We start from the raw sequence: 24,393 nt of genomic DNA, 5'->3' as shown, positions 1-24,393 counted from the left end.
AATAGAATCAGCATATGAAGAAAGCTTATTCACAGGCTGCTGAGATTCATGTAAGTGAATAAAAATCTCTACACTTAATCAGTAAAAATATCTTACATTCAGCAGGGTATTTGTAAGTACACATCAAGAAATCTTATATAAACTTGAAATCACAGAAATCTCTGCAGTAGAGGGTCAAAATTTCAAGTTATAAAGAACTGTAGATGTGAGAGTATTATTAATTATTACAATCACTGTCTCTAGAACATCTGCTCAGAACTTCTTAGAGAGATTATCTTTTAAAAGAGCAGCTCTAACTCATCTCATAATAGTACAGATCTCACATTCAGAAACATCATTCTGATGTGATGAATGTGATACTGTTAATTCTCATTTGATACTATATGAATTCATAACTGTGTGCATACATGTGAATTGAAAAACATCATCAATATCAGTCTGTAGAAAAGCAGAAGCTGTATACTCAAGATTACTCATGAATCTGAGTCATAACTCAAAGTATTGAACAGTCTCATTCTTGAACTTTAAAAAATACACTCAACAGTAGCAGATTGCATTACAGATAATAAGCATTCAGTATTTCATTCTCTGATGAGACTCTAAGAGATGATCAGAGAGGTCTTTCAATGTATATCTGTCATCTACAAGATTAATATAAACCTTCTCAATGAGTTGAATAGATCTAGACATCAGTGTTTTTAAATAATCTTACATTATATCTGTCTTGACACATTTCTTATAAAAGAACTTAGTCTTAGAACTCTTAATTATGACTTCAGTATGAGAATTCTTGATCATAGCAATTATAGCATCAGTGTGAATGTGACTGAGATCACAGTGTCAGTTCAAAAGAGTCTTTGATATTCTTGTATTCTTGAGATCTGTATTCAGAACTGTAGAATCAATGTTATTAACAGTAGTAACAGCAGTCACAGAAAGATCAACTTTTCAATCAAAATCATACTCATGTGACATTACAATATACTTGACTGCCTTGTTCAGATGATTGAGATTCTCATTGAACTCTCATTTATCAATCTTATATATATTGTTCTGAGCAGTCTGAACTGTATGAAAAATAACATCATTTAAGACTCTGCAAATGAAAAATGAGAGAATAGTGAAAGACAATATAAATCAGAATCTCTGATCTTCAAGCTTCATAAATGAGAGCAGATTAACTGTAATATTAGAAATATAGTGAACATTCTGTAAGTTAATATCATCATTCTTAATCTTCAAGGTGATAGTTTCAATCTTCTTAACAAACTCAGTTCTCTCAGTCACAGAATCAACAGAGATATTACTATTAAAAGATTTAATATTTAAAAAAGAATGAAGCTCACTTATTATATTCAGGCTTACACATGTGTTCAAATATCAAGATCTGAAGAATGATTTTTCAGTGACTGTGAAAGAGAAATAGAACTCAATCTTTATAATTACTGTATTTACTGCTGATTGAGAACTTATCAAGTCATTCTTCTTCTCTTTCTTCTTGTCATTCTTCTTATCATTCTTCTTCTTCTTTTTATCAGAGTATAAGATGAAACATCTGTCAACAGTATGATCATATCTTCTGCAGTGAGTACACTTTCATACAGATGTGCTTTTATTCTTATCTTTGTTCTTATCTTTGTTCTTATCTTTGTTCTTTTTCACAGTCACAGAATCAGCCTGAGACTGCTTTTTTCACTCAGTGATAATCTTCTTAAATGTATGATTAATCAGTTACTTCATCAAATCATCAATATTAATATTGACAATGAGTCTCTGATCAGTGAAGAAAAACTCATTTAAATATATCTTGATAAATAGTCTTTGATAATTCTGCAGATTGTTGAGAAAAAGATTATAATATATATTCTTAGTACTCTGACAGAGCTCTTTGTGATAGATAATAAGATAGTGAAAATATCTCTGAAAAGTAAGATAATCATTCTTCTTGACTTATAATTTTATCAATTTCTTAAAGATATTAACTCATTCTTCTATCAGTGATATTATATATTTCACATTAATCTTGTCTTACAGAGCTGCAGCATTGTTAGCTTTCAAGGTTTTAATAGTAATTTAAATATTCTTAATAAGACTTAATAGCATACATCTATATAGAGACTTGAAACAGATTCTTCACTTCTCAGAGTTAATATAATATGTAAAAGAAGATTTTCATTAAGTTTTTAATAGAATGTCAGTTTTATCAATAACTTCTGTATCAGTTAATATATTAACACATCAGACTTTATAATTAAAGTCATCAAATATAATCACTGATTTAATATCTAGTGTATATTTGACTTTCTTCTGATATTTCTACAACTCATTTCTCATAGTGTCTCTTTATACAGATGTAGTGAGATATTGAGTGATTTCAGCTGTAGTCATTTAATTCTGTAGTATTATCTATATAAGATTTATAAGATTATCTACAGTGTAATAGATAGATTGATTCAGATCATTATTAAAAGTCAGTATTCTGAGAATGAAGAATAGTGAAGAATTCAATGAGTTAAAATAAACAGATTCTATAGATAAATATTAAGATTAACTCTACTTTTCTTTATTCTGAAGTTTCTCTATTGTCTCATTATCAAATTTCATACTCTAGTAAAAACTGATCTCAGTCTTATCTTACAAGTTAGAAGCTTTCTTATAATAAGTAATCATTCTATTAATGAGTTATCTAGTGAAGTGTGTGATTCTGAATCTTGAGCTAAACTCTGAAGTAACAGATGTATCACTTATATCAAGATAACTCTGCTTCTTCTAGATGTGTAAAAAAAAGATAAAAAGTGATATTCTTCACAATGAAGAACATACTTTCTTAAAAAAAATAAAGTATATGAATTCACTGACTGATAGATTCAGAGAAAATGAAATATCTCTAATAAAGAGTAAGAGTCTTTTCAAAAAAGATGAACTATCTGTGTTAAAAATGTTGATTCAACATTCTAAAAAGAAAAACATGCCATCCAGGCTATAATCTGTAGAATAGTTGAAGGTTGTATTGATAGATCTATCTACAGGAACATAATATAGTGGTGGGTCACGTGATCTAGTGGGATCGCTAACCGCAACGGCCGTAAGGGCCAACATATTTATATTATTACTATGGATCTGCCCGATCTGCCCGATCTGCCCTTCTTTGGCTGCTGGCGCTATTCAGAGCCCTAGCCCTCCTCTCCTCCCTCCTCCTCTGCCACCAAACCTTATTCGCCTGCACCGCCAAACATCCCGCCGCATAACTCTTCTCTGTTTCACCCTCTCCTCCCGCCATCTTTCTCGCTTCCATCGTGCGCTCGTCTCTATCGTCTTTCGTTCTTATAGTTTTATGTTTTTTTTTTAAACCTATCCATCGTCCACTCCTCTCACTTATACTCCGTACTGCTTATACTGGAGGGATCCTTCGCCGCCCTGTTGCGTGGCTCAATTCTGTTCTGGTCCAGCCAACTTCAGTCAGCCTCAGCCACCAGCCGCTAGGGAACGTCGCCGCTGATCCAGAGCCAGTCCCCCCCTCCCAAGAAGAAGTCTTCATTGACAGCTTACATACAGCTTTCCATCTTCCCGAGAACGGCGTCGCTCTTTTCCTTTCATTCTTTTGCTCTTTTCCGTTCGTTTCTGCTGCTTTTTCTCTCGTTCTATTGGTGCCATGTTCTGGCTGTGAAGAGAAAGATATATATAGCTTCCCTTTGAATGAGCCTGTCAGATATTTTAGGTACAATGTTTCTTCCTCAGCCCTCTAGCTACGATCTCGAAAGGCGGGCGACGGGCAATATCTCAAAGGATAACCCCTCGACAAAGATCCCCATTATTGTAAGACTTGATTCTGGCCTCCTTGATCAAGAAGGTTTGTGGACATTGTTTCCTGTTCAGCTGACAAGTGTTCCCTTTTCTCCCTCTTCAGGTAGCCATCTCCCTCCTCGCTGCTATAATCGTCGCCCTCTTTATCTACTACTTCCTCCGATCTCTCCGCTATCGAAATGTAGAGCCCAGGTTTATCCCTACACAATATCTAAAGAACAAATGGCGGAATTGGCTGCCAAAGACAGCATATGGCCAGGTCCCGGACGTCATCCCAGCAACGCGACAGGCTTGTTCGAACCGATCACAGAATACGTCTTATCGGGGAGCCGGCGACGGTGGTGTGGATCGTAACACCTCTATCCGATCAGTGATGACGTTACCCATGTACTCCCCGGTCCCGAAAGAAACCGAGCAAATCATCGGGAGGGAAGGCGAGCGGGCTGGCATGGATGTTGTAGTCGAGTTTCCTGAATCAGTCGATGAGGAGGAGGCCCGGAGGGAAGAGCAGATGGAATCATTGTATCAAATCCGGCTGGCGAGAAGACAGGAAATCGCAGACCGGGAGCGACGAAGGCAGGAACGGAGAGAAGCCCGAGAACGCGGCGACTGGGGCCGATTAGAAGAGCTGCGGCGTGAAAGTCGAGCGCGGAACCGAAATCGGAGTGACGGTAGTACCAGTCCAAGCGCAGCGACGCTAATTGCTGAACACCAGTCTCGTGGAAGGGATAAGCGAGTAGCAAGTGTTACATATGCGGAAGTGGGCCATGTTCGACACGATGGTACCCGACTACGTGCAAGTTCCCAAGAATCGGATTCTCGGCCACTCCTTGATGGCGCTTCAAGTATGGGAACGAGCGGCAATTCCTCGTTAACCAGCTTATCTAGAGCACGTCAGCGCGCTACATCGGGCTCCTCTCTCTTTTCAAACGCAACAAACCAATCGGACCACGATACCCCAAGGGGTTCCACCACTCCTGCTGAGGCAGATATTGGGGACTCGAATATCCCCCAGCCGCCACAATACGATCAGTTAGACTGGGGTGAAGCGCCAGCTTATCCGAGCCCAACTCTTGAAAGAGGGCAGGGACCCCAACTTCCTCCCGCGCTAGGAGTTCCTAGCATCGAAATAGAATTGCCAACTCCAGGAACCAGTACCCCCGTCACCCCAGTGTCCCCGCTGCCACCCCCTCCTGAGCGAAACATGGCCAGCCAAACGGGACCATGATTTGTCTACCTCCCGGTCCCACTAGCAGTAATCCTCCTTCCATTGAATTCCTCGTTCCTTGCTTTCTTGCTTCTCTATGGTTCTTAATTCTAACGGCAGCTATCATATATTCACTTGTATTGCATGATTAAAGGACTTATAACCATTACTCTGGCCCCTTCCTTCCCCACCCAAACCCTGTATTAAATATGCCTCCGGCTATTGTTTGATTACCTACCTTTTTTCCCCCCTTTCTGTTTCCATCTGTTATCATTCCCTGTAGCTCAATGTGCTGGTGTTCCACTTTCCGTCAACCTACCAGTCGCACGCATTTTCTCCCTACACATTTCCTTAAAGCAAGGAGTTCCGAGTTAGGGTATTTGGGGATTTGGTGCATTACATAACTATATATATACAACCTGAGATAGATCTTGGTACATATTGGCAACTTTGTTTGGTTTATTATATTTTGCTTTCTGGTAGTGTTTCACACTCCCACGTTACTATTTACTACCTATCTACATTGAGTCCCATTCTATTTCATGGATTATCTAGCTTCCGAATCTTGAGGATTTACTCCCGGCCCCTTACAGATTATGTAACAAATCATCCTTGTTAGCTCCCCTTGTAGTCCCTTTCTCGTCGCTATTTATATCGCCGCATCCCCACACAGTGACACCACGGGGACACACGGGACTTAAGCTGTACTTGTTGGGGGTCCCGGGTTGATCGGCCCTTCTACCAGCAGTGCGCTGGTGGTGACTGAGCTCTTTGCCCCAGTAGCCTACAGTACTTACTACGTACGCTGTAAGCCGAACATCGGAGAGCTCTCTCCACACCGCTTGACCTGTCGGCAAATGCCTGTTACGCTGGGCTGTCCATCAGCGCTTCATATCAGCATTCAGCTGATACCACCCCAGTATTTCCAATTGCATCAATATTTCTTCTTACAACGTAGAGAGAGAGAGCGAGACAGCTCTTTGACAGTCTTCCCAAAACTCTCGCCTGAACAAGCTCCAGCGGCCAGCCTCCGCCATCCTTGACCCCCTTATTAGTTACTAGTACTGCACAAAAGACCGGGCAACAAAAACCTTACAACCACAATGCCGAACCCATACTACACATTCCCGCCTGATGCTCCCCTAAACTTCTCTCTCTACTGCCACAATCGGTCCGACAAGTCGCCACCCCTACGGCCCCGTCTGCCGCAATGTCGACGTCGCGGTATCACTCATCCGCTTCCAGACTGGGTCGACTCGCCCTTCTCCGATCCTTGGGCATACACATCCCCGCAGGCTCATTGTACACTATATACGGCCCTCCCGCCTGAAATTCGGTTTTTGATATTCGAAGTTTTGTTGGGCAATCGAGTGTTGCATGTGGATACCAGTTGTACGTTATTTTTCTATGGTCTCGATTCTTGCTCAGCCGGGATGCTAGGTTTCCCCAAATCGCGGATTGTTTTATTTTCCTTCTTTCTCTACCGCCTCGTTGTGGATAATCGCAAAGCTTTTTCAACTCACTGCTAAAAGTATGGATAATAATCATTTTGTTAGACTACCGGGGATACAGAGTGCTCAAAGCCTGCCGGCACACTGGTGCGAGGTGGGATCGGAAATTTTGGGACACAGTTATCAGCGGCTACAACGAGAACAGGAAAGTGACCTGTCAGTGTGGCAATGGATCAGAGGATAGCCTGTATTTAGAGATTTTAAGAACTTGTAGGAGGATGTGAGTCATTCCCTCCCCTCCCCTCCCCTCTCCCTTACCCACTTTACACGAAATAGAAAGGCGTACGAATGCTGACCGGTGCACTGCTTGAACTCACCTGCCCCCTCCACCAAAGATACTCCGAATGCATCCCTCTCCTCTACACTAGAAATATCTTCAATTTCAATAGAGATGCAGACACCTCCATCTTTACATCTCGACCTTTGCAAAAGCGCTTCCAATCCGTCTCATCCATAGAGTTTAACTTATCGAACACACCACACCGCAATGCATATCGCTTGCCCGTCACGAGATCAGCGACGTACCAGAAACTCCTAACCTCGCTCTCCTACATGGCCCCCGTGAAAATAGTCCGGCTGCACGTAACAAACCTCCCAGATAGAGCCGGTGAGCATGATCCCGGTGACGTGGAAGACGCGATCAATTTAAGCTGGGAGGAGTTGTGGCTAGGGCCCGTGGACAAGCTGGTCCGGCACCTGGCATCCACGTTGGAGGAGTTGGAGTTTGTGATGCCGGCGCATTGCTTTGACTTGCTTTGTCGTGGTGATAAGGCGGGTGCTATTGGCGGTGCTGGTGGGGTTGAGGAGACAGTCTTTTGCAATGAGCTGCGAGGTGGGAAACGCTGTCGAAGATGGCTTGAGGGGGTGAGCCCTGGGGTGCAGTATTGGATCTCGTGCCCTGCCCGGGACCCGAGCCCGGATGCTTGATGATGTGAATGCAATCGGGGGGTTGTACCGTCTCTTTACTACTTGGATGAGAGGCTGGTGTCGTAGGGGCCGAGCAACTCTGTACGTTTTGGCTTGCGTACAGATATATATGTATATACTAGTATTTTTTGCACCTTGTAAAGTGTGCCGTTACGCTAAATTGAAATTCCAGGGTTGGTGCCCTGTAGGTATTGAGAGGAGGCTCTGAAACACGACCATCATGTCAAAACTGACTCTGACTTCCCAATTCGGTAAATTCTATTACCTTATGGGTCGTCGCCTTTTGAAAACGCCTCCCCCTCCCCCGGGCCAGAAAGAGGTCAGAGGTTTATTGCCAACGCGGGAGTTGTCGGCGCTATGCTGATCAGCACAACGTTGTTTGAACATTGAAATTCCCCAGATAGACCCCGTCCAAACAGTGTGTTGCATTTGTTGAAATGGAGTTCTTGGGCCCAGCAAACCATTTCCAGTTCCTGATGCAGCAGCCCCAACGTGGGCAGAAACATGTGGAATGGAATCTTCATGCGGAAACAAGAGGTTTGTTAGCTTCTATGTGGGTGTTGTGCCGGACATAAAAGAGGAGGGTAGACAGAGACTCCATGACAGATTGAGCGGGGAAGGACCAGAGTGTGGTGTAAGGATTCTCATTGAAAGATTGAGAATATGAAGATAGAAAAATTATCAGTGTTGTCAAAGAACACTCCGATCTGAGAATAAAGAAGCAAGAAAAAAAGAGTGAGAAGTTGAACAAGATCTGGGATTATAACGTCAGATCTCCCAGGGGTCAAAAAAGAAACATTACAGAATAATTCCTCTCATTTCAGCTTTTCAGGTAGAGTCTTCCATATTTAGGAAGGACCCAAAGATTGAGGCGGCAGATGAGGAGCTTGAACTGTTGCAAAGCCTGTTCAATTTGAGTCTCAGCCTTGCCAGGTAAGGGTCCATTCAAAGAGTTGTAAAACTGATCAGGAGGTTTAGTTGATGAAAGTTTCAGGAGTTTTCTTGTTCTGATGCTTCCTCTCGTCTCCTTTCGAGGGTATTCAGGAAATCTTGGACCTTCTTCATTAGTCCTCTATCAGAGGTTTGCTCTTGGAATGTTGAGAATTGATGATGTTTAGAGCTTGGCCTTCGCTCCTCTTCTTCATCCTCCAGTCCAGAATTCAGAGCTCTTGGGTTTCAGCCCCCTGATCTCTTGGTCTTGCTCTGGACCAGGTTCTCTCACCAGTGCGAATTCTCTAACCTCCACAACGGCCATAATAGAGAGGGGTAAAGAGATTGATGGATTTGGAAATTGAACCCTATCTTCTGATGAGTCATGACAAAGACCTGATGACAAGGGGTTGCAGCAGAATCAGTGCAGAGAATAAAATGCAGCAGAAGGGTATAATAGGAAGATGAAAACAACAAGAGCAAGAAAATGAAGACAATCAACAACAATAACGGATGCTAATAGAATGCTTATGGAGTACCACAAAAAAGGGAAACAGAAGAAATAGGTGAGGCTGAGGAAGGAATGGCTTCCAAGGCTGTTCTGGTGGGCTCTATCTTATACATGTGGCCTTAAGTATCAACCTTGGAAGACCGCCAAGGGCAGCATACTTCAACCACCAATAATGGTAATCAGCCGAACCTCCGTGTCTCCAGTTCCTCGTTGAGTGTTGGGAAGACAGCTTTGGCATACGGACAAGCGGGACCAAGTAGGGGACACGAAAGTACAGTACAATAAACCCGATCTGGCCGCTTACGCCTTAAGCCCTGCTTTGTGTAACCAGTGAGTCCCGCCAACTTACGTCCTTGTCACTCTCAGCAATCAAACGGCCAATATTTCAAGAATACCTCCCTATCTTCCTCATTTTTCACAAGCGCATCCATGAGCTCGGATTTGATCTCCATCAATTTAATCATCACGACTTCGTAATTGAGGCCCTGTTCAGGCCACAAGTCCCCTAACCGCTCCTTGATTGTAACCATAACTTTAATACCCATATCAGCAGCCTACACATCATTTTCAATTTCGGTGACTTCGTCTTCTAAGAACTCAATCGGGAATTTTGGATCCGAATACGAAGACATTTGCCACCACTCATCCCTTACATCGAGCAATAACGCTCGAGCATGCGCTTCACCAAGCACAGCAATATTTTGGATAAGATGTCCAAGATGGCCGGCTTTAGATCCCCTGAATTGAATGGCGCTATATTGGGCAGGGTTCTTGGCTTTCACCACCGTCCGCCATGCAATCATGAGGCACTTGGTGTAGAATTGTTTTATAGCAATGGCGCGGTCAGGCGGATCGAGGTCGTCGACATATTTAGGTATTATAGGAGGTTCGAGATCATCTCCTACGTCTGGTCCCTTATAGCCTATGAAATCTGGGTCCAGGCAATGGTCAAATAGAGGCATTATCTGAACAGACTGCCAATCAATAATGCCGAGAATTTCTCTGGGGTTGGAAGGGTTGACATATATGTTTTCCAAATGGGGATCATTATGCCAGAGGTGGCCTGTGGTAAAGGCCGGTTCCTTGGGTAGCAGGACGCGCACAATTTGGGAGTATGACTCGATTGCTGCAAGTTTCTTCGCGGCAGACGGCTGATGAACTCCGGGTCCATAAAACATCACAAGTTGTTTAGGTGTCTGCTGGGATGTTCTGACAGCAGTAGCTTCTCGAAACCCAATCGCTGAGCGAAGGTCAAGAATGGACCGCCCTTATAAGATGGTGAGTAGATGCTGAACAATGGAGATAGGAAGTCGTGACTTACATGGGCCACGATCACCCCGCAGATTCCATCTGCCATCATCAACCCATTCTCGGCCAACAGCAGGGCCTACAGTGAATTGGGAACTATCAACAGAGTACCCTGCTTCATCAACGTACAGTTGGGTCCCTGGTGCTGCTGACTCGATGTCCTGGCAGTAGTAGAGGCTTCCGAACTGTGAAAATTTGGCCGCGGTCCACTTTTTTTTTCGGTATTTGAAAATTTGCAGACATATTTTGATCCAATCTTGCAGCTGAAGCGAGTCCCAGACTCGGGCGAGACGAATACCCTGCACTCTTTCCATTACAATATACTCCGCACCGACCGGATTGCTTCTATCAACCCGGAAATTCCAGGCATACACCTGCGGTGCCGGAGTCTGTAAAACATTTCGCATCTATAAAAATATCACATCAGAACACTGACCAATATAATAATGCCTGGAATTTTTTGACGGCCTAACTTACAAAATCCATGGTGGCAACCTCGCTGGCTTTGGTGTAGTGCTCGATGCCAGCGTTCGGGTTCGGGACCTTCCCAATGACTTTCTTTACCCGTATCCATAGTTAGGATGTAGGCCTTGTTGTATAGGCCATCGGGACATTTCTCAATTTTGACGCATCGTGCAGCACCGACTGCCTGTGCAGCAATCTCACCAAGCTGCTTGAGATCGAACTGAATGTACCGCTGTTTTAATTGATCGGTTTCCTCGTATACAAAGCGACCTCGGGTGAACTGGAATAAATCCTTTTCTGCATTCCAGTCTGTCAAACTTGAACTTAGCGGGGGTCACGATGTAAATAGTTTCCCTGTATGTGCCAGAAGACTTGCTTGTCTTTCACCCCTGCACTCTTCTGGTTTGAGAAAAATCTGGCGTACATGAGAGAGGATATTGTGGCGGACGTATTGCTTGCAAAAACAGAATTTTCCCAGCACCCCCTGAAAATTAGTAGCAAAACACCACAAAAAAATCAAAATATCCATGTTTCTCTAGAATCATTCAATTATCATCCAAATACATGTCTTTCTTACCTTTATCATCAATATGTCATCTCAACTCAGCGATTTCATCATCAATGGGACTGTACACTTTCTTAAGAATGATTATATACCTGCTGAGATCATGCAGAGCATTGATTGTCATCTGATCACTGTATATTGAATTCAGTGAAATCTTTGCTGTTTTGCAACTGCTAGAGAACCTCATTCAACATGTGATGTAAAGTCAAAGATCACATCAGATATCTTATCAGAATTGAAGAGTTAGTTAGATACTCAGTTTAATGAAGATTTTGAAACTTTTTTGTATCATACAGTTGAGAACTTCATGAGAGAAAAAGATACAAAAGAATATTTCAGATCTACTTATATAGAATAGTATTGTAATAACTAGAAAGATTCAGATTGAAATTCATTTTAATACAGATTTAGAAGTGAAACAGTATAAGATCTGTTCTCATCACTATAAACAGTGAATAAAGATGATTTGAATTCCTGCAATCTTGTCTATCATAATGGACTTTTTAACCCATCTCTTATAATTTGAAATATACTCTTGTCAATATTCATATCAAGCAACTGTTCTCTTGTCAATCAATTGAAGTATTCATCAAATTGAGGTATTGGACTGCTTTGAATTGGAGATGGATTCAATGGAGTCAACAGTGGAATTGATGAAGGATTCAACAGCGGATTCGATGGAAGATTTCAACAGCGGATTTGATGGAGGATTCAACGGTGGATTCGATGGAAGATTCAACGGCGGATTCGATGGAGGATTCAATGGTGGCTGTTAAGCTGATACGATACACGGAGATGAGAAGCTGGAGGTAATTCACTAGGTACCAATTCCCAGTAGATGGCAGTACCTCGCTCTGTATTTGATCGTTTCTTGGACAGTAACTACTTACTAGATACTATCGTGCTGACGCTCGCAACACTTGCATTCCGCAGTGCAATGGGCATGGAAGTCATTCCCGTTAATCACTAAGCATGGCTTTGAGCAGCATCCTTCATGGTTCTTGCAGCTATAAATGTGAAAATGGAAACGTGACATATGGGACACCCGGGTCGCACTCAGCGCCAGAATAACATCCAGATGCTTGGATTACGGTTTTCTTTCAACAAGAAAACATTTCCTCTTTGAGCGAGTTGAGATTTTCGAGTTCTTCGCTTGTGAACTTGCGGGTTTCCCCAACGTCCGAAGAACACGGTGCTCTTTTGCAGACGCAAATGGCGCTGGATACATCTGCCTGCGCCTTTCGTGGCGTCGAAGAATCTCCCAACCTCCCGCGTTGAGTATGGAACTCTTCCGCTGTCGTCTAAGGGAGAGTGATCTTTTCGCGGACGTAGAACGCAGCGCTATAGAATCCGATGAAGTCGAGGATTTCGACAAGGAAAGGGATGCATCTCAGACAACCGGCCAATTTTAACGGTTGTGGGATTCCGCCTTGAGAAGGTGGATTAATGAAATAGGACGTCTCAACCGGGGGACGTGCTAACAAATTCATTGTTGCTAAATGGGATTTCGGAAGAATTTGTCCATGTCAGAAACCAAAAAATAAAAAAGGCAGATCAGCAGGGAACAAATAATTACCCCCTTTGCTGAATGATATCGGGACGGGCGACTTGCCAATTTCATAGTCAACCCTCTGTCTGGTTTGAGAGTTCTGTGGACGACTCACCCTCAGCAACAGAACGAAATGATAGGCTCGGCTCATCAGAGCTGGTATTAGTATATATATCGATACATTTCTCATACTCTCATTGACCCTGGCGTGAAATGGCAATAAAACACCAAAAATATACATATTTACAAGCACACGGAGAGCCTATATCCAAGCACCAATTCATCAGCTCCCACCACTTCAAACTAATATTTTTAAGATTAACCTAACTTTCCTTCTTCTCCTTCCGATCCCACCCCACCACATCCGTCCCAAAGACCCAATCCAACAGCCCCAGCGCCCCATAATTAACCCGAAACTTCTCATGGTGCAAATCATGCTTGCGCGCCCCAGCAAAGTCATACCCACTATGCACGCTTGCAGTCTCTATCAGCATTGAGGTCAAAAATAACGCAAATGACAAGATATGCGCGCGGCGCAGGGCGAGCGGGAGCACGATGGGCATGACATTGGCCAGCATGTGCTCGAGCGGGTGGGCGTATTGCGCGGCAAAGGCCATGGGGGCGGTGAAGCTGTGGTGCTGTTTGTGGAAGCGCGTGTATAGTTTTGGATGGTGCAGGGAGCGGTGGGCAGTGTAGAAAAGCAGTTCACGCAGGAGGAGGGCGTAGGCGAAGTCGGCGATAAGTTCGCGCGGGGTCGGGTAGGTGGACGTTATGGTGAAGAGGGTGTGTTGGAAGTTTGTCGCGAAGGCGAAGGCGACGTGCAGGACGGTGGAGAGGAGGTTTGCGGTCAGGACGCGCTGAAAGCAGTGGGTTATGGCAGCCCAGGTAGGTTGGCGGCGGGAGGATTGGAGTTTGTGTTTGCTGGAGAAGGCCGGGAATGCGAGATCGATAGCGAGGTAGAGGGTGCAGGGGAGCCAGAAGCCGAGGATTTGGGCGAGGATGGTGACGGTGACTTCGATGAGGCCCGGGGGGTAGGATGCGGCTATTTGGGGCCAGAGGGTGGTGAGGGTTGATAAGGATAGCGAGGCCATGGTTATGGGAGCTTTGTGCGTATTATTCTCGGTCTCTAGAGATGAGTCGAATATCAGGTCAGGAGGATGATGCTATAATCTTATTATGTAGAGTCGTTTTTGTAGATAGATCGCTTGATATCATAACCAGATAGTGAGCAGTTTCATATAGACAAGATAGGGTTTGTCCAAGACACGCAATCTTTGAACAAACAGGGAAAGTGGAAGTACGAAGAGGATGAGATGCGAATTGCGGAGTGCGGGGCGTCGGCTTTAAAGTAAAATTTCGTCATCCGCATGTTCAAACGTTGGAGCCGACTAGAAGCTTTTCGGCAACTCTAATCTTGATCGCTCGGGGATCTGCTTGAGCAACAGCGAGACTAAGCGAAGGGCCTTTCCATATTATTACCCCTAATGATTGTTTTGAAAGGGGTTCACAGATTGCAGTCTGGTTTATACTGTATCTCCTGTGAGGGAACAGGCTTAGAGAGAATCGTAGCCGTTTCTTTGAGACCTGGACATTTGATTTCCGATCGGTTGCTTTCACCGTGGCGTAGCTTAGAAGCCCAATATCTGCTCTGTTGATACATAAAAATGCGAGGGCGATGTTCTGACTGTGTTGGTCCTTGAAACGGCTTGCCTATCTTTCTCTGTTCTCCCCTCTTCCGTTAACTAATATATCTCGCTGCGTTGATCATTCTCCTGTGATTCTCACCCGCTGTGCGGCAAGGCTCATTTGGCTGTTCTATCCATCTCGTATCCCCAGATATTCATTTGTTGTCCAATACACATCGCTGGAGGCTCTGGGTTGAAAATCTAATTCCAGCTTGTTACCCGGATTGATATGCATGCTCGGCTCGACATGGTCATGTCTGTTCAATGGGTTCTATCCAAACTCTATACTCCTCCTTAATTTTCCGTGATTCCCCATATCCAACCTCTTAGAGGACGCTTAGCCACTGAGTAGCGCTCATGGGGAAAAAAAAATCGGGAGGAGCCCATAAAACCGGTTTGCGTGGGAGTTTCTGTTATTGTAAGCCTTGGCTCCTTCGGTTGTGCATTGAGATTCAATTGTCGGTTGTAGTTATTGGAGTCCTAAGAAGCTATAACAAGCGAGAATCAACATGGCTAAAGGGAGTCCTGGATCTCCTACCGCCGTATGGGTACATGTATATAGCATAGACAGAGATGGACAGGCATACAATCTCTTGGTTAGTTATTGTGTGTAACTAATAGAGTTCTTCGGCGAGAAGTTCTGAGGCTTAGTCTATATGAACGCTAGCCCCGAACCAGCCTAGTGTATTCCGTCACTCCCAATGTAAACAAACCTCCCGAAACGGAATAAATCAACATCCACATGTCAACGACCGCGAGACTTCGACACTCCCACACCACCTATCCATCGGCCATTGGGCTGTACTAACATTGCAGGCATTTTCTCTTTAGCGGAATCCATTGTTTTACTTGTCTATATCAGTTCATGTCTGTATTCATTTCGAGTTAATCTGCTGCTGTCGCCTAAACAAACAATCAAAACCGACGCGACACGACCTTCCACGCAAAAAGGTACTCCTCCAGACCCCTCCCATCTTCACAGTATAATCGGCTAATTTGTTTTCACACTCGTCCTTCATGTCTTCCTATGTGCACAGTTGCTATTAATTGCTAATATCGAGAATTTGTCGCGTATGATTTAGAATTTCGGCCCAATGTCGCCGATTGATCACACCAATACATCCGATGTCATGGCGAACAGCCATGCATCGCGAGACCAAACAACGTCCGATTTTGAACCAGATCACGAAGCCCTTGTGTCGATGAGGCAGCTAGACAACAACTACCGCCAACCCCTACCAAAGCGTGCAAAACGACATGACGCGCACGCAGAACCGGAATCAGACCCAGACTTCGCCATCGACACATCGGCTCTTCATAGAGCTTTCCCAGAGTTCTCCGACGCATCTAGCTCAGAGGATGAGGATGACACGTCGATAGAGATTGGACGGGGAGGAAAGAAACCCACCCGACCGTTAGATGACTCGAGAGATTCGGTTATGAGCGTGGACGAGAGTCGATATGCTGTATCGCCAGCAATTAGGGGTGATCGTTTCGGTAACTCTTCCCAAAGGGCTGCTCTGCGCCCAATTCCAAGTCGAGGTTCATCGGGAAGAGATAGCCTTCGTAAAGATGCCCAGATACGACGCGCCAGCCTCGCCTTGAAAGAGAATAACCTCCCTCAAGAAGTGAAGAATAAAAGCGGAAGCCAGCGCCGTACGCTATCTGAGATGCACGCTAAAGCCAGTGAGACGTACGACGGGTCATACATTAGCGATGAACGGCCGGTAAAAGTCGCAGCTACTGCGAGAAATACTCGTTTCGGCAACACGCGATCTCAAGCCCAAGGCGCCAGAATCGTCGATGCGGTCAACAAAGCGGCTGGTAAAAGTTATCTCAAGCATCATAGCGGAGACGCAGAACATGGACACCCTAGAAAGCAGCTAGCAGCGAAAATTCCCGAAAAGAATGGTAATACCGACAATTTTACTCACCAGTCATATGCTCTTCCTGATATACCGAATCTCTCTGAGCTCGTTTCTGGGATCTATGAGGATGGCACTCCAAAGGGAAGATCTCGAACGACACGCTTCACTTCACCACCTGCTGTAGCAACTACTAATTGTCAACGCATCGAACATTTCCCTCTTGACTCTATGCCCGTGCCGGATGACGAAAAGGCTATTTTTATATCGTTAAAATTGCTTCAGGAGAAAGTTGAAGCCTTGCAGATGAACAAATCCGACATGGAACATAGGCTCGAGGAATTGGAAGAGGAGAACATGATCTTGAAGAGTGAAAATGTCCGTCGGCTCAAACAAGACAAACGACGCTTCAGTATGTATGGTGGTGATGAGGATGTTAACGATGGAGGAGCCGGCAAACTTTCTATCCAAAAGAGTAGTGAGTGTATATTGATCTGCACACAACCCGACCTTATTTCTAACAGTGTCTATCTAGGGTTGGAAGCAGCCAATTCGGCCCTTCAGAATCGGTTGGATATCTCTACCCGCAAAATCTCCAGCCATGAAACTACACTTAAACACTTAACACATGAACGTGACTCCGCCCGGACCCAGTTGGGCGTGGCTTATCTTAATTTGCAAGAACTGAAGATGGAAAATGAGGCGTTAGCACAGGAGAACGACGAACTGAGGATTCAACTTGAATCGCTGACTGAGTACTCCGAGGTGGCAGATGGTATGCGACGTACTCAGACTCGTGATTCCAAGATAAACCGTCGAGACATCGCCGCTAGGGACCCAACTGAAGCAACAGAGACCAATCGAACCAAGCCAGCCCGAGATGTCAACGTTGATGCTCAACGGCAAAGCTCGGATAAAATCAACCAAGATCGCACGCAACCATATAGTGCGAAAGATAGTGCTGCTAGGCAACAGAAGCAGGCTGAATATGACGCGCTATTCTCCCTAGACTTGTCCCATCTTACTGCTCAACAACCCACTAAGAATACCAGGACCCAAGCAAATACCGCTGAAAGGAAGCTTCCTAACACCGGAAAACAGCGCACCAAGAAAGCTGTTGTTGAACATTTGGATGATGGAGAGCTCTCGGCGGGAGAAATGAGGACGGAAACAAGAGGTTTTCGCTATCGCCCTGGGTCAGCAAATGATTTGACATTTCTCAGCTTTATTGACGTAAGATCCCCGTTGTCAAACCTCAACGAGATCCCGCTAACAGGAATCAAAATAGGCCAATGAGATAGCCCAGCTTCGCAAAACACTGGAGGAGGAAAGGGTTGCCCGCAAAACCCGCCTCAACCGAGACTTCACTGAGCAAAGTAAAATTAGCAACCTCGGGCTAAGACCATCTGGGGATTTTGCACATAGCGCACCACTGAAGTCATCCCTGAAGAATACTGCATCCAGAGCCAGGCGCACTGGGACGGTTGAAATGCCAGACTTCAACATCACGGAACAAAGAACAACTGGCAATACGCGAGACTTGTCACAGCGTAATATCACAAACCATTCCACCTCCACAGCTGGCTCCAGACGCCGACAAAAGAGAACCCAGGAAATGACATCGGCGCTGATTCTACCTGATATTACGATGCATGGCGTTACTGCTAAACCTGGAGAGCCACTCAAGCTATCCGAAGCTGCCCAGCGTGTTTTGGATGATGTTGCGCAGCATGACGGCGAAAACTGTGCGGTTTGCAAAAGCGTTATGAACAAGAATTCCATCAATGACCATAGAAATGGAGAAGGACCGGACTCCATTAAGGTCACTAAACCTATCCCTGTTTCCGATCGCATGCCAGAGCCGTCGCCGTACAATGAAGAACCCACCATGCGTCCGTCACAGCCACCTGCCGTGGCTCTTGCAACCGTTCTCAAATCGCTAGAAGATGAGCTGGCACATCTGAAAATGCAACTTGCTCTTCAACAGACAAAATTGAACAAGCATGATGCGTCAATTGGCAAGAAGCAACGAAAATTCGTCCTGCAGACTATCGAATCCCTGCTCAGGGAGATCGATACGAAGTCTGATCAGATTTATGCTCTGTACGACGTTCTAGAGGGACAGAAGGAAGATGGCAATGAGATGACGCAAGAAGAGGTGGATGTTACTCTGCAGTCCATTGGACTTGGCCGGGTCTCAGGAAAGGATGCTGGTGATCATACGGACCGTCGGCGCCGAGATGATACCAAGGGGAACGGAGCCACGAGGGTTCAAGACAGCGCCAGTGGTAGTGATTACGACGAACCTCCTTGGGAAGGATTTGAGAGCACTGGTGAAGTGACCGGTCGGAGTTTCTCTAGGAAAGCTGGAAAGGCTTCTTCTTAACTTGACCGCCGGAGAGAGCTCTATTGATCATATATCCGTCTGGTCTTCTATGCATTTGTTGGGTTTCGGAGCTTCTTACCATTTGGGATACGTTTGTTGTTTTGAATCAACTTCTTGGGAGATCTGATCAGATGGAGAAGTGGCATCCGGAGTATCGATCATCATTTCCCGCCGGATGCAAGCCTTCACGAATACTGATGCCTCTCGCTTCCCCTTACAGACTGACTCCAACTACGGAATTGTCTCATTTTTCACTTTTATCCTGGCTTTGGGTTTCAGACTGACTTGTTGCTTTTTGTCTCACAATTTTGTGATTTTGACTCAATCAACTTGGGAATGTGCCCGGGTATAGGATTAGTGGATTTCATGTCATTCACCGGCCGAACCCAGCTCTTTATGATGCGATTGAATTCGCGTTTGACTGACTTGATTTTGTTTTAACACACAAGTTGAGTGTATGTCCGCTTGAGTTCTCGTGTCTGAGAAGAGCTGTTGGTTTGGCCGGTCGGTTATGTTCGTTCTAACGGTGTCGGTTCGTGTGGCATTGTTGGTATTTGTTCGTGTTGAGTTTCTAGAATTGGTGGAAAATTGTTAAGGCTCTTCGGTTTCAACCTCCTCGCCTGCCAGAAATCCCTTACTGTTTTGGTTAAACGAGGTTACTGTTCCTCTCCAGCTTTTTTGAGGCCTTCTGTTATTCTCCTCTTTTTTGTCTTGGTACATTTCTCACTTAGCACATGGGGTTTTTGGTTGCATGCAGGCTCGACTCGTGTAAGGGGCCGGGGGCGTATTGTCTATGTTTTACGGGTTAATTATTACGTTTTATTTTTTGGCTGAGAGCTTTATACATTGCTTCGTTTCAGATTTATTCGAATGGTAATATTTTTCTTCCAGCGTCTCCCCGTTGCTCTATGATTGCATTGAAACTTTCTGGATAACGCTGAGACTTTATAGCTGAGGATTTGACCAGAGGTTATTATTATTGTGCTATTCAATTGTGCAGCGCATATAGTCGACTCGATATAGGTCCAAGGACGGAAAACTTCCCAACTGTTAATTCTAACTGTTTTAATGCATGGATATTTAACGAAGAAAAACCCCCCAGTTTGTTGTTTATCCAATCCCATTTTTCCATTAAGGCCAATGAACTCCATGAACTCCGTCGCTATGGCGTGATAATGTTGCTAGGCTAAACAAAAAAAGAAGAGAGATAGAAAAGAGACAAGGTCAGTGGGGAATAAACACACAAAGATGACCCAGAATGCCCATGAAAAGTAATAACTGTGGCCGAGAAAAACCAAAGTAGTGGTCATAACATTTCCTCGTCAACGGGAATGGGCGTGCTTGCAGCAGCTGATGCCGCGAGCCCCGTCGGTGACGGATTCGTCGCAGCATTTCTCGCGGCGATTTCTTCATCGATGAAACATCCCAGCCCCGCAAATGCCTCCAGCAATGAGCGGGCATAGTACTCTCCCAAATTATACCCCCCAGCAAGCATCTGGACATTATCCTTGATGGGATCAAGATACGTAGAGGGGTAATGGCCTTGTAGCTGGTAATAGTCACGGCCATCGAGCCTTATTCCACCAAAAGGATCGTATGGCTTTTCTGGCTCGGGCGTCTGGATCCTCCGCAAGCCCTTGACGAGGTCGGAGTCGAAGGCCGGCGCGGTTCCTTTGTCGGCTGCGTCGGCTAGAGCCTGAGCGCGTTTGGAGTCGACCAGGAGAGCTGCTTGTTTGCGCTTCAGGCGGTCCTCTTCGCTGCGTCGTGCGGAGGATTTCTTGAGCATGCTCTGTCTGCCGTCTTTTGCAATAGCTTCTGCTTCTTCCACGCTGCCTGTTGCGAGACGGGTGAGGATGTCTTCTCGTCCGGAGAGAAGGGCGCGTCTTTCATTATCATAGTCTTGCCGGGCTGCTTCACGGCGTAGTCGTATTTGTTCTTGTTCGAGGGACTGGTTTTTCAGGAAGGCAGCGGATTCTTGGGATTCGAGGGTTTGGTTACGGCGGATGGATTTTGCGTTTGCTGCGGCGTATTGGGAGAGTTGGGCTTCCGTTTTGACCACATCGATGCCGGAAACCAAATTGGTTATTATGTCTTCGCGCTGCTCAAGGAAGTTGTCGTAGGCTAGCTTGCTGTCGAATTCATCCTCGCGGCGGTTCAATCTGTTAAATGATTGCGTAAGTGTCTATAAAAGAACGCGTGGGAATCCCCAGAGTAGGCCACCTTAGCATACATTTGCATGACCCTTTTTCTTATATCAACCTCCCTCTCTACACCAATATCCTCAAACGTCTGTTTCCGAAACCTATTCTTCCTGAGTGTTTTATGGCATCCAGCAACTGGACATGGGGCCGGGCCTGACGAGAAGATGCGATCCACGCACGACTCGCACATTTTATGGTAGCATTCCGGGTTAATAAGAAATCGCATATCCGGGTTGAGGTACCGTGACGACTTGCACACAGGACACACCTCTGAATCAGTCCCATGGTCAGGCATGTTAGCTCCGGTTGGATGTACACGTAGGTTGAGGCTGCGCAGGTGCTGGTGGAGAGGCTCACCATCTTCTTCGCCGCGGTTCCGTGTGCCGTTAGACTGGAAAGACATGCTACAGGCGAATAGTGGAATCCAGGGAGGACAGACTGAATAGTCTGCTTGGTATTGGTAGGCAAGGATCCCGGCTACCAGACAAGTGGTGTTGTAGTTGTTTTTATTGTTTGTGTCTAAATATGTGAAGGTTGGTTAATCTGAGATGGGTGAGGTCAGGATGGAGCTGTGTCCTGGCTGGCGCCACCAATGGGAAGAAGCCTCTTCCGCCGCAGCCACGGAGAATTCTTCCCGCGCACAAAGTATCATTCTTCCTCACTCTACGGAGTACACATCTCGTTCATACGACACTGATGGATAGATAGCTCAGCCTCACTATATACATGCTTCTTAGTCTGTATAGGAGTTATTTCAATCCCTTTTACCATGGCACAACCGACAGATCACCTTGCAAGTCTTGAGCGGCAGCGGCTGCAACTCGAAGATAGCATCCTGGAGCTTAGGAAATCCCTCTACAACTGGCGAATGTGGCATGCAGAATACGATGAGCTGAAGAATACCATCTCAGAACTAGAAGAAAACAGCGAACATGAAGATTTTCTCAAGATCGGGAGAGAGTTTGGCGGATCCCTTGTCAACGAGGACGAGATCAAGGTTCTACTGGGCGTGAAGCATGGTGTGACGAGGACAAAAGAGCAGGTGGTGGATGCTATATCAAGACGGATGGACTATGTTCAGCAAAATATCGGAGTGCTTGAGAAGCGCGTCTCAGCTGCAGAAGGGAAGCTCGAGGCTATCCTCACGGTTCAACACCCTGGCGCAGTCGACGAAGAAGGCCTACCCATTACAGATATCGTTGAGGAGCTTGATGACGACGACCGCGTTGTTTCGAGTTCTACAACCACTCCTGAGCAGGCTGCACCCGGAATTCTGGAGGCTTTGAAGAAAGCAGGCATGGATCTTTCGAAGGAGAAGACTGATGATAAACCATCACTGGCCGAAGAAGGCAAAAATGACACTTCACTGGAGAACACTGACTCCGTTAGGCGTCCTGATTTTTCACTACGCGTTGAAGAGATACCTTCTACTAAAGGTGTTTCAAACACAAAATCAGATACCGCAACAACGGCTACGGAGGCTACTCCTCCACTTGACGCTACTACAGAGTCTGCTGCTGGTTTGGGTACTACCGCTAACACCTTTGGAATCGAGAACAACAACCGTTCATTAGTCCTCGAAACTGCCCATACTAATGACGCGACTGCCGATATAGATATAGATGAGCCCCCGGAAGATGCTGCTCTGAGAAGAGAAATGTTACAGTACAGCCTTGAGGAGGTTGGTGCTGTTGTTGCAGAACTGGAGTTGGACGAATCAGGAAGTGAATTTTCTATTGAAGATGAATATTACGTGATGAGTGACGAGGATGACGAGGAAGAAGATGAATATGGTCGGTCTACACGAAGGATGATCGATGATGACTATCGTCGCCAGATGGTGGAATTGGAGAAAAAGTTGAATGCGCGGAGTTTGGAAAATGTTGGACCTGATACCAGCTCCCTTCCACCAGAAATCCGAGAAGAGATGGATGCGCCTACCTCTACGAAGGTTGTTCCTAATACAGGGAGCGGAAAAGTCCCAAAGAAAAAGAAGAAAGTTGCATTTGCGGATGCGCTAGACCTTGCACCGGATCCAGCTGCGCTCACACCTCCAGCACCTATTAAGGAGCACCGTGTTGAGTCACCCTCCGTTCCAGTCGTTCAAGACGCTATTGTAGAACGAGCGCAAGCAGAAAAGGTAGATGACACGAAGGGGACTACGGCGCCGAAGAAAGCGTCCCGGTTCAGGAGTGCAAGAAATGCCTCTGAACCAACTAGCATAGCATCTACTTCCGCCATGCCAGGATCCGCAACTCGCCCATCAGCTCCCTCTACCAATGCTCCACCACTACCACTATTTCCCGCAAAGCCTTCACAACCCAAGCCATTTTCTCAGCCGATCGTTGACCCAGACCAGCCACCAAAAGCTTTGGCGGATAAGCTAGTGGAGCGGACTGTATCCCATGAGAACGCAACACCGCCCGATCCAGATGAATTAGACGAGAGTCTCCATAAGCAAGAAATAGCCACCGAATTTTACAAATTTCGGAACCGCAAGGTTCATCAAGAAGGCGGGTTCTTGCGCGATGGTGAGGAGAACGATGGAATCATTCCACTAGATGAGGACGGCCAGCCGCCCAAAAGGCTTAGTCGGTTTATGGCGGCACGGGTGAAGTAAGTAGCTCTGTATATTTACGACTGATGAGCGCGTGTGACGACGAAAATGAAGGAAGAAATAAATAAATACGTATAACTGTACAGTTTCCATTTGTTTTGTGTCCTTCGCCCTCCTCTCGCATCAGCCCTTTGCAAAATGAACAACACGAGACATTTCCCGTCAACACGGAACCGTCATGGGGAGGAAGTGAATCGTTCCTAAACCGAACGAGTATTCTTTTTCCCTAACCTGGTCTGACTTTGCTGTATTCCAATCATTTTGAGAATACAACACCCTACAATGTTAGACCTAATAAAAGACGCTATTGTGGTTCCAAGATTAAATGAAACACAAGAAAAAGTGGGCTCTCTGACTGCGTCCCTCCTTTTGCAGTCCGCCAGGCTTTCTACTCATTCTTTACCCCTTTCTCTTCATGTCTTCCGGCAAGGGGAGGAGGGGGTGAAGGATAAATGGAAAGTAGGCCGGGTAAGGGGCTCAGTGGGATCTATATTGCGGTTTCGTTTCACCCACTACATTTTTTCTTTCGTTGATTCTGCTTTTGAATTTTTCTGTAGATGTGCTATGATTCATACATAGGATGCGGGTGTAGGGGTATGGTTACGGGAGCTAGGATTCTTTCAATGTTCATCATGGGGATCCTCTCGTGTTCAAGGCTAGGGTCTGGGCACATGTAAATGTAGAATGCGTGCAGCAGCCGTGTAATTTCTAATTCCCAATAAAATAAAATAAAATAAAATAAAATAAAATGGGAATCATTTCTCAAATAAAAAGGCTAGTTATAACTTTAGTCTCTTCTCGTCAGTAGATTCCACAGTAAATAACCATCAACAGAAAAAATCTTCATTCGTAATCATAATCA

The 24,393-nt window shown here is 45.3% G+C and overlaps 9 protein-coding genes across 11 annotated transcripts; 4 read left to right on the top strand and 5 right to left on the bottom strand.

Annotated features, from left to right (window-relative positions):
• Positions 1–3,723: 3,723 nt before the first annotated feature.
• BDCG_06472 (uncharacterized protein) lies at positions 3,724–5,032 on the top strand (the record flags this gene model as incomplete). Its single annotated transcript, XM_045422209.1, has 2 exons — positions 3,724–3,816; positions 3,908–5,032. The coding sequence occupies 2 exons, from the start codon at positions 3,724–3,726 to the stop codon at positions 5,030–5,032; spliced, it is 1,218 nt and encodes a 405-aa protein (XP_045277900.1).
• A 583-nt stretch (positions 5,033–5,615) lies between these two features.
• On the top strand, positions 5,616–11,217 carry BDCG_06471 (uncharacterized protein). Its single transcript, XM_045422208.1, has 3 exons — positions 5,616–6,403; positions 6,568–6,742; positions 6,858–11,217. Exons 1-3 carry the CDS (start codon positions 6,115–6,117, stop codon positions 7,447–7,449), a joined length of 1,056 nt encoding a protein of 351 aa, XP_045277899.1. The 5' UTR covers positions 5,616–6,114; the 3' UTR covers positions 7,450–11,217.
• Positions 9,253–9,435, bottom strand: BDCG_17326 (uncharacterized protein; the record flags this gene model as incomplete). Its single annotated transcript, XM_045426468.1, has 1 exon — positions 9,253–9,435. The coding sequence occupies one exon, from the start codon at positions 9,433–9,435 to the stop codon at positions 9,253–9,255; it is 183 nt and encodes a 60-aa protein (XP_045281712.1).
• On the bottom strand, positions 9,445–11,342 carry BDCG_17325 (uncharacterized protein; the record flags this gene model as incomplete). Its single annotated transcript, XM_045426467.1, has 5 exons — positions 9,445–10,157; positions 10,212–10,605; positions 10,676–10,701; positions 10,763–10,972; positions 11,321–11,342. The coding sequence occupies 5 exons, from the start codon at positions 11,340–11,342 to the stop codon at positions 9,445–9,447; spliced, it is 1,365 nt and encodes a 454-aa protein (XP_045281711.1).
• A 413-nt stretch (positions 11,343–11,755) lies between these two features.
• BDCG_17324 (uncharacterized protein) lies at positions 11,756–12,182 on the bottom strand (the record flags this gene model as incomplete). Its single annotated transcript, XM_045426466.1, has 2 exons — positions 11,756–12,045; positions 12,119–12,182. The coding sequence occupies 2 exons, from the start codon at positions 12,180–12,182 to the stop codon at positions 11,891–11,893; spliced, it is 219 nt and encodes a 72-aa protein (XP_045281710.1). The 3' UTR covers positions 11,756–11,890.
• A 918-nt stretch (positions 12,183–13,100) lies between these two features.
• On the bottom strand, positions 13,101–13,868 carry BDCG_06469 (oxidoreductase; the record flags this gene model as incomplete). The annotated part of the gene is made up of 1 exon (XM_045422207.1): positions 13,101–13,868. The coding sequence occupies one exon, from the start codon at positions 13,866–13,868 to the stop codon at positions 13,101–13,103; it is 768 nt and encodes a 255-aa protein (XP_045277898.1).
• Positions 13,869–15,206: 1,338 nt separating this feature from the next.
• BDCG_06468 lies at positions 15,207–21,094 on the top strand. Of its 2 annotated transcripts, none has more exons than XM_045422205.1 (4): positions 15,207–15,413; positions 15,545–16,805; positions 16,863–17,560; positions 17,616–21,094. In XM_045422205.1, the coding sequence occupies exons 2-4, from the start codon at positions 15,557–15,559 to the stop codon at positions 18,711–18,713; spliced, it is 3,045 nt and encodes a 1,014-aa protein (XP_045277897.1). In that variant the 5' UTR covers positions 15,207–15,413; positions 15,545–15,556; the 3' UTR covers positions 18,714–21,094. The 2 variants fall into 2 exon arrangements, with proteins under 2 accessions (XP_045277897.1, XP_045281709.1); XM_045422206.1 differs by having other exon boundaries at positions 15,208–15,413; positions 15,500–16,805; positions 17,616–19,960.
• On the bottom strand, positions 19,399–21,629 carry BDCG_06467. 2 transcript variants are annotated; one of them, XM_045422204.1, is made up of 3 exons: positions 21,272–21,629; positions 20,944–21,184; positions 19,399–20,872 (listed from the first exon to the last, which is right to left on the bottom strand). In XM_045422204.1, exons 1-3 carry the CDS (start codon positions 21,315–21,317, stop codon positions 20,020–20,022), a joined length of 1,140 nt encoding a protein of 379 aa, XP_045277896.1. In that variant the 5' UTR covers positions 21,318–21,629; the 3' UTR covers positions 19,399–20,019. The 2 variants fall into 2 exon arrangements, with proteins under 2 accessions (XP_045277896.1, XP_045281708.1); XM_045422203.1 differs by having other exon boundaries at positions 19,453–20,872; positions 20,944–21,452.
• On the top strand, positions 21,122–24,310 carry BDCG_06466 (uncharacterized protein). The gene has a single exon (XM_045422202.1). It carries the CDS (start codon positions 21,684–21,686, stop codon positions 23,532–23,534), a length of 1,851 nt encoding a protein of 616 aa, XP_045277895.1. The 5' UTR covers positions 21,122–21,683; the 3' UTR covers positions 23,535–24,310.
• Positions 24,311–24,393: the final 83 nt, after the last annotated feature.

Source organism: Blastomyces dermatitidis, assembly GCF_000003525.1.
Source record: "Blastomyces dermatitidis ER-3 genomic scaffold supercont1.6, whole genome shotgun sequence".
Classification (NCBI taxonomy): domain Eukaryota; kingdom Fungi; phylum Ascomycota; class Eurotiomycetes; order Onygenales; family Ajellomycetaceae; genus Blastomyces; species Blastomyces dermatitidis.
The sequence above is the reverse complement of the archived record's forward strand: the minus strand, read 5'-3'. Positions and strand labels throughout refer to the sequence as shown.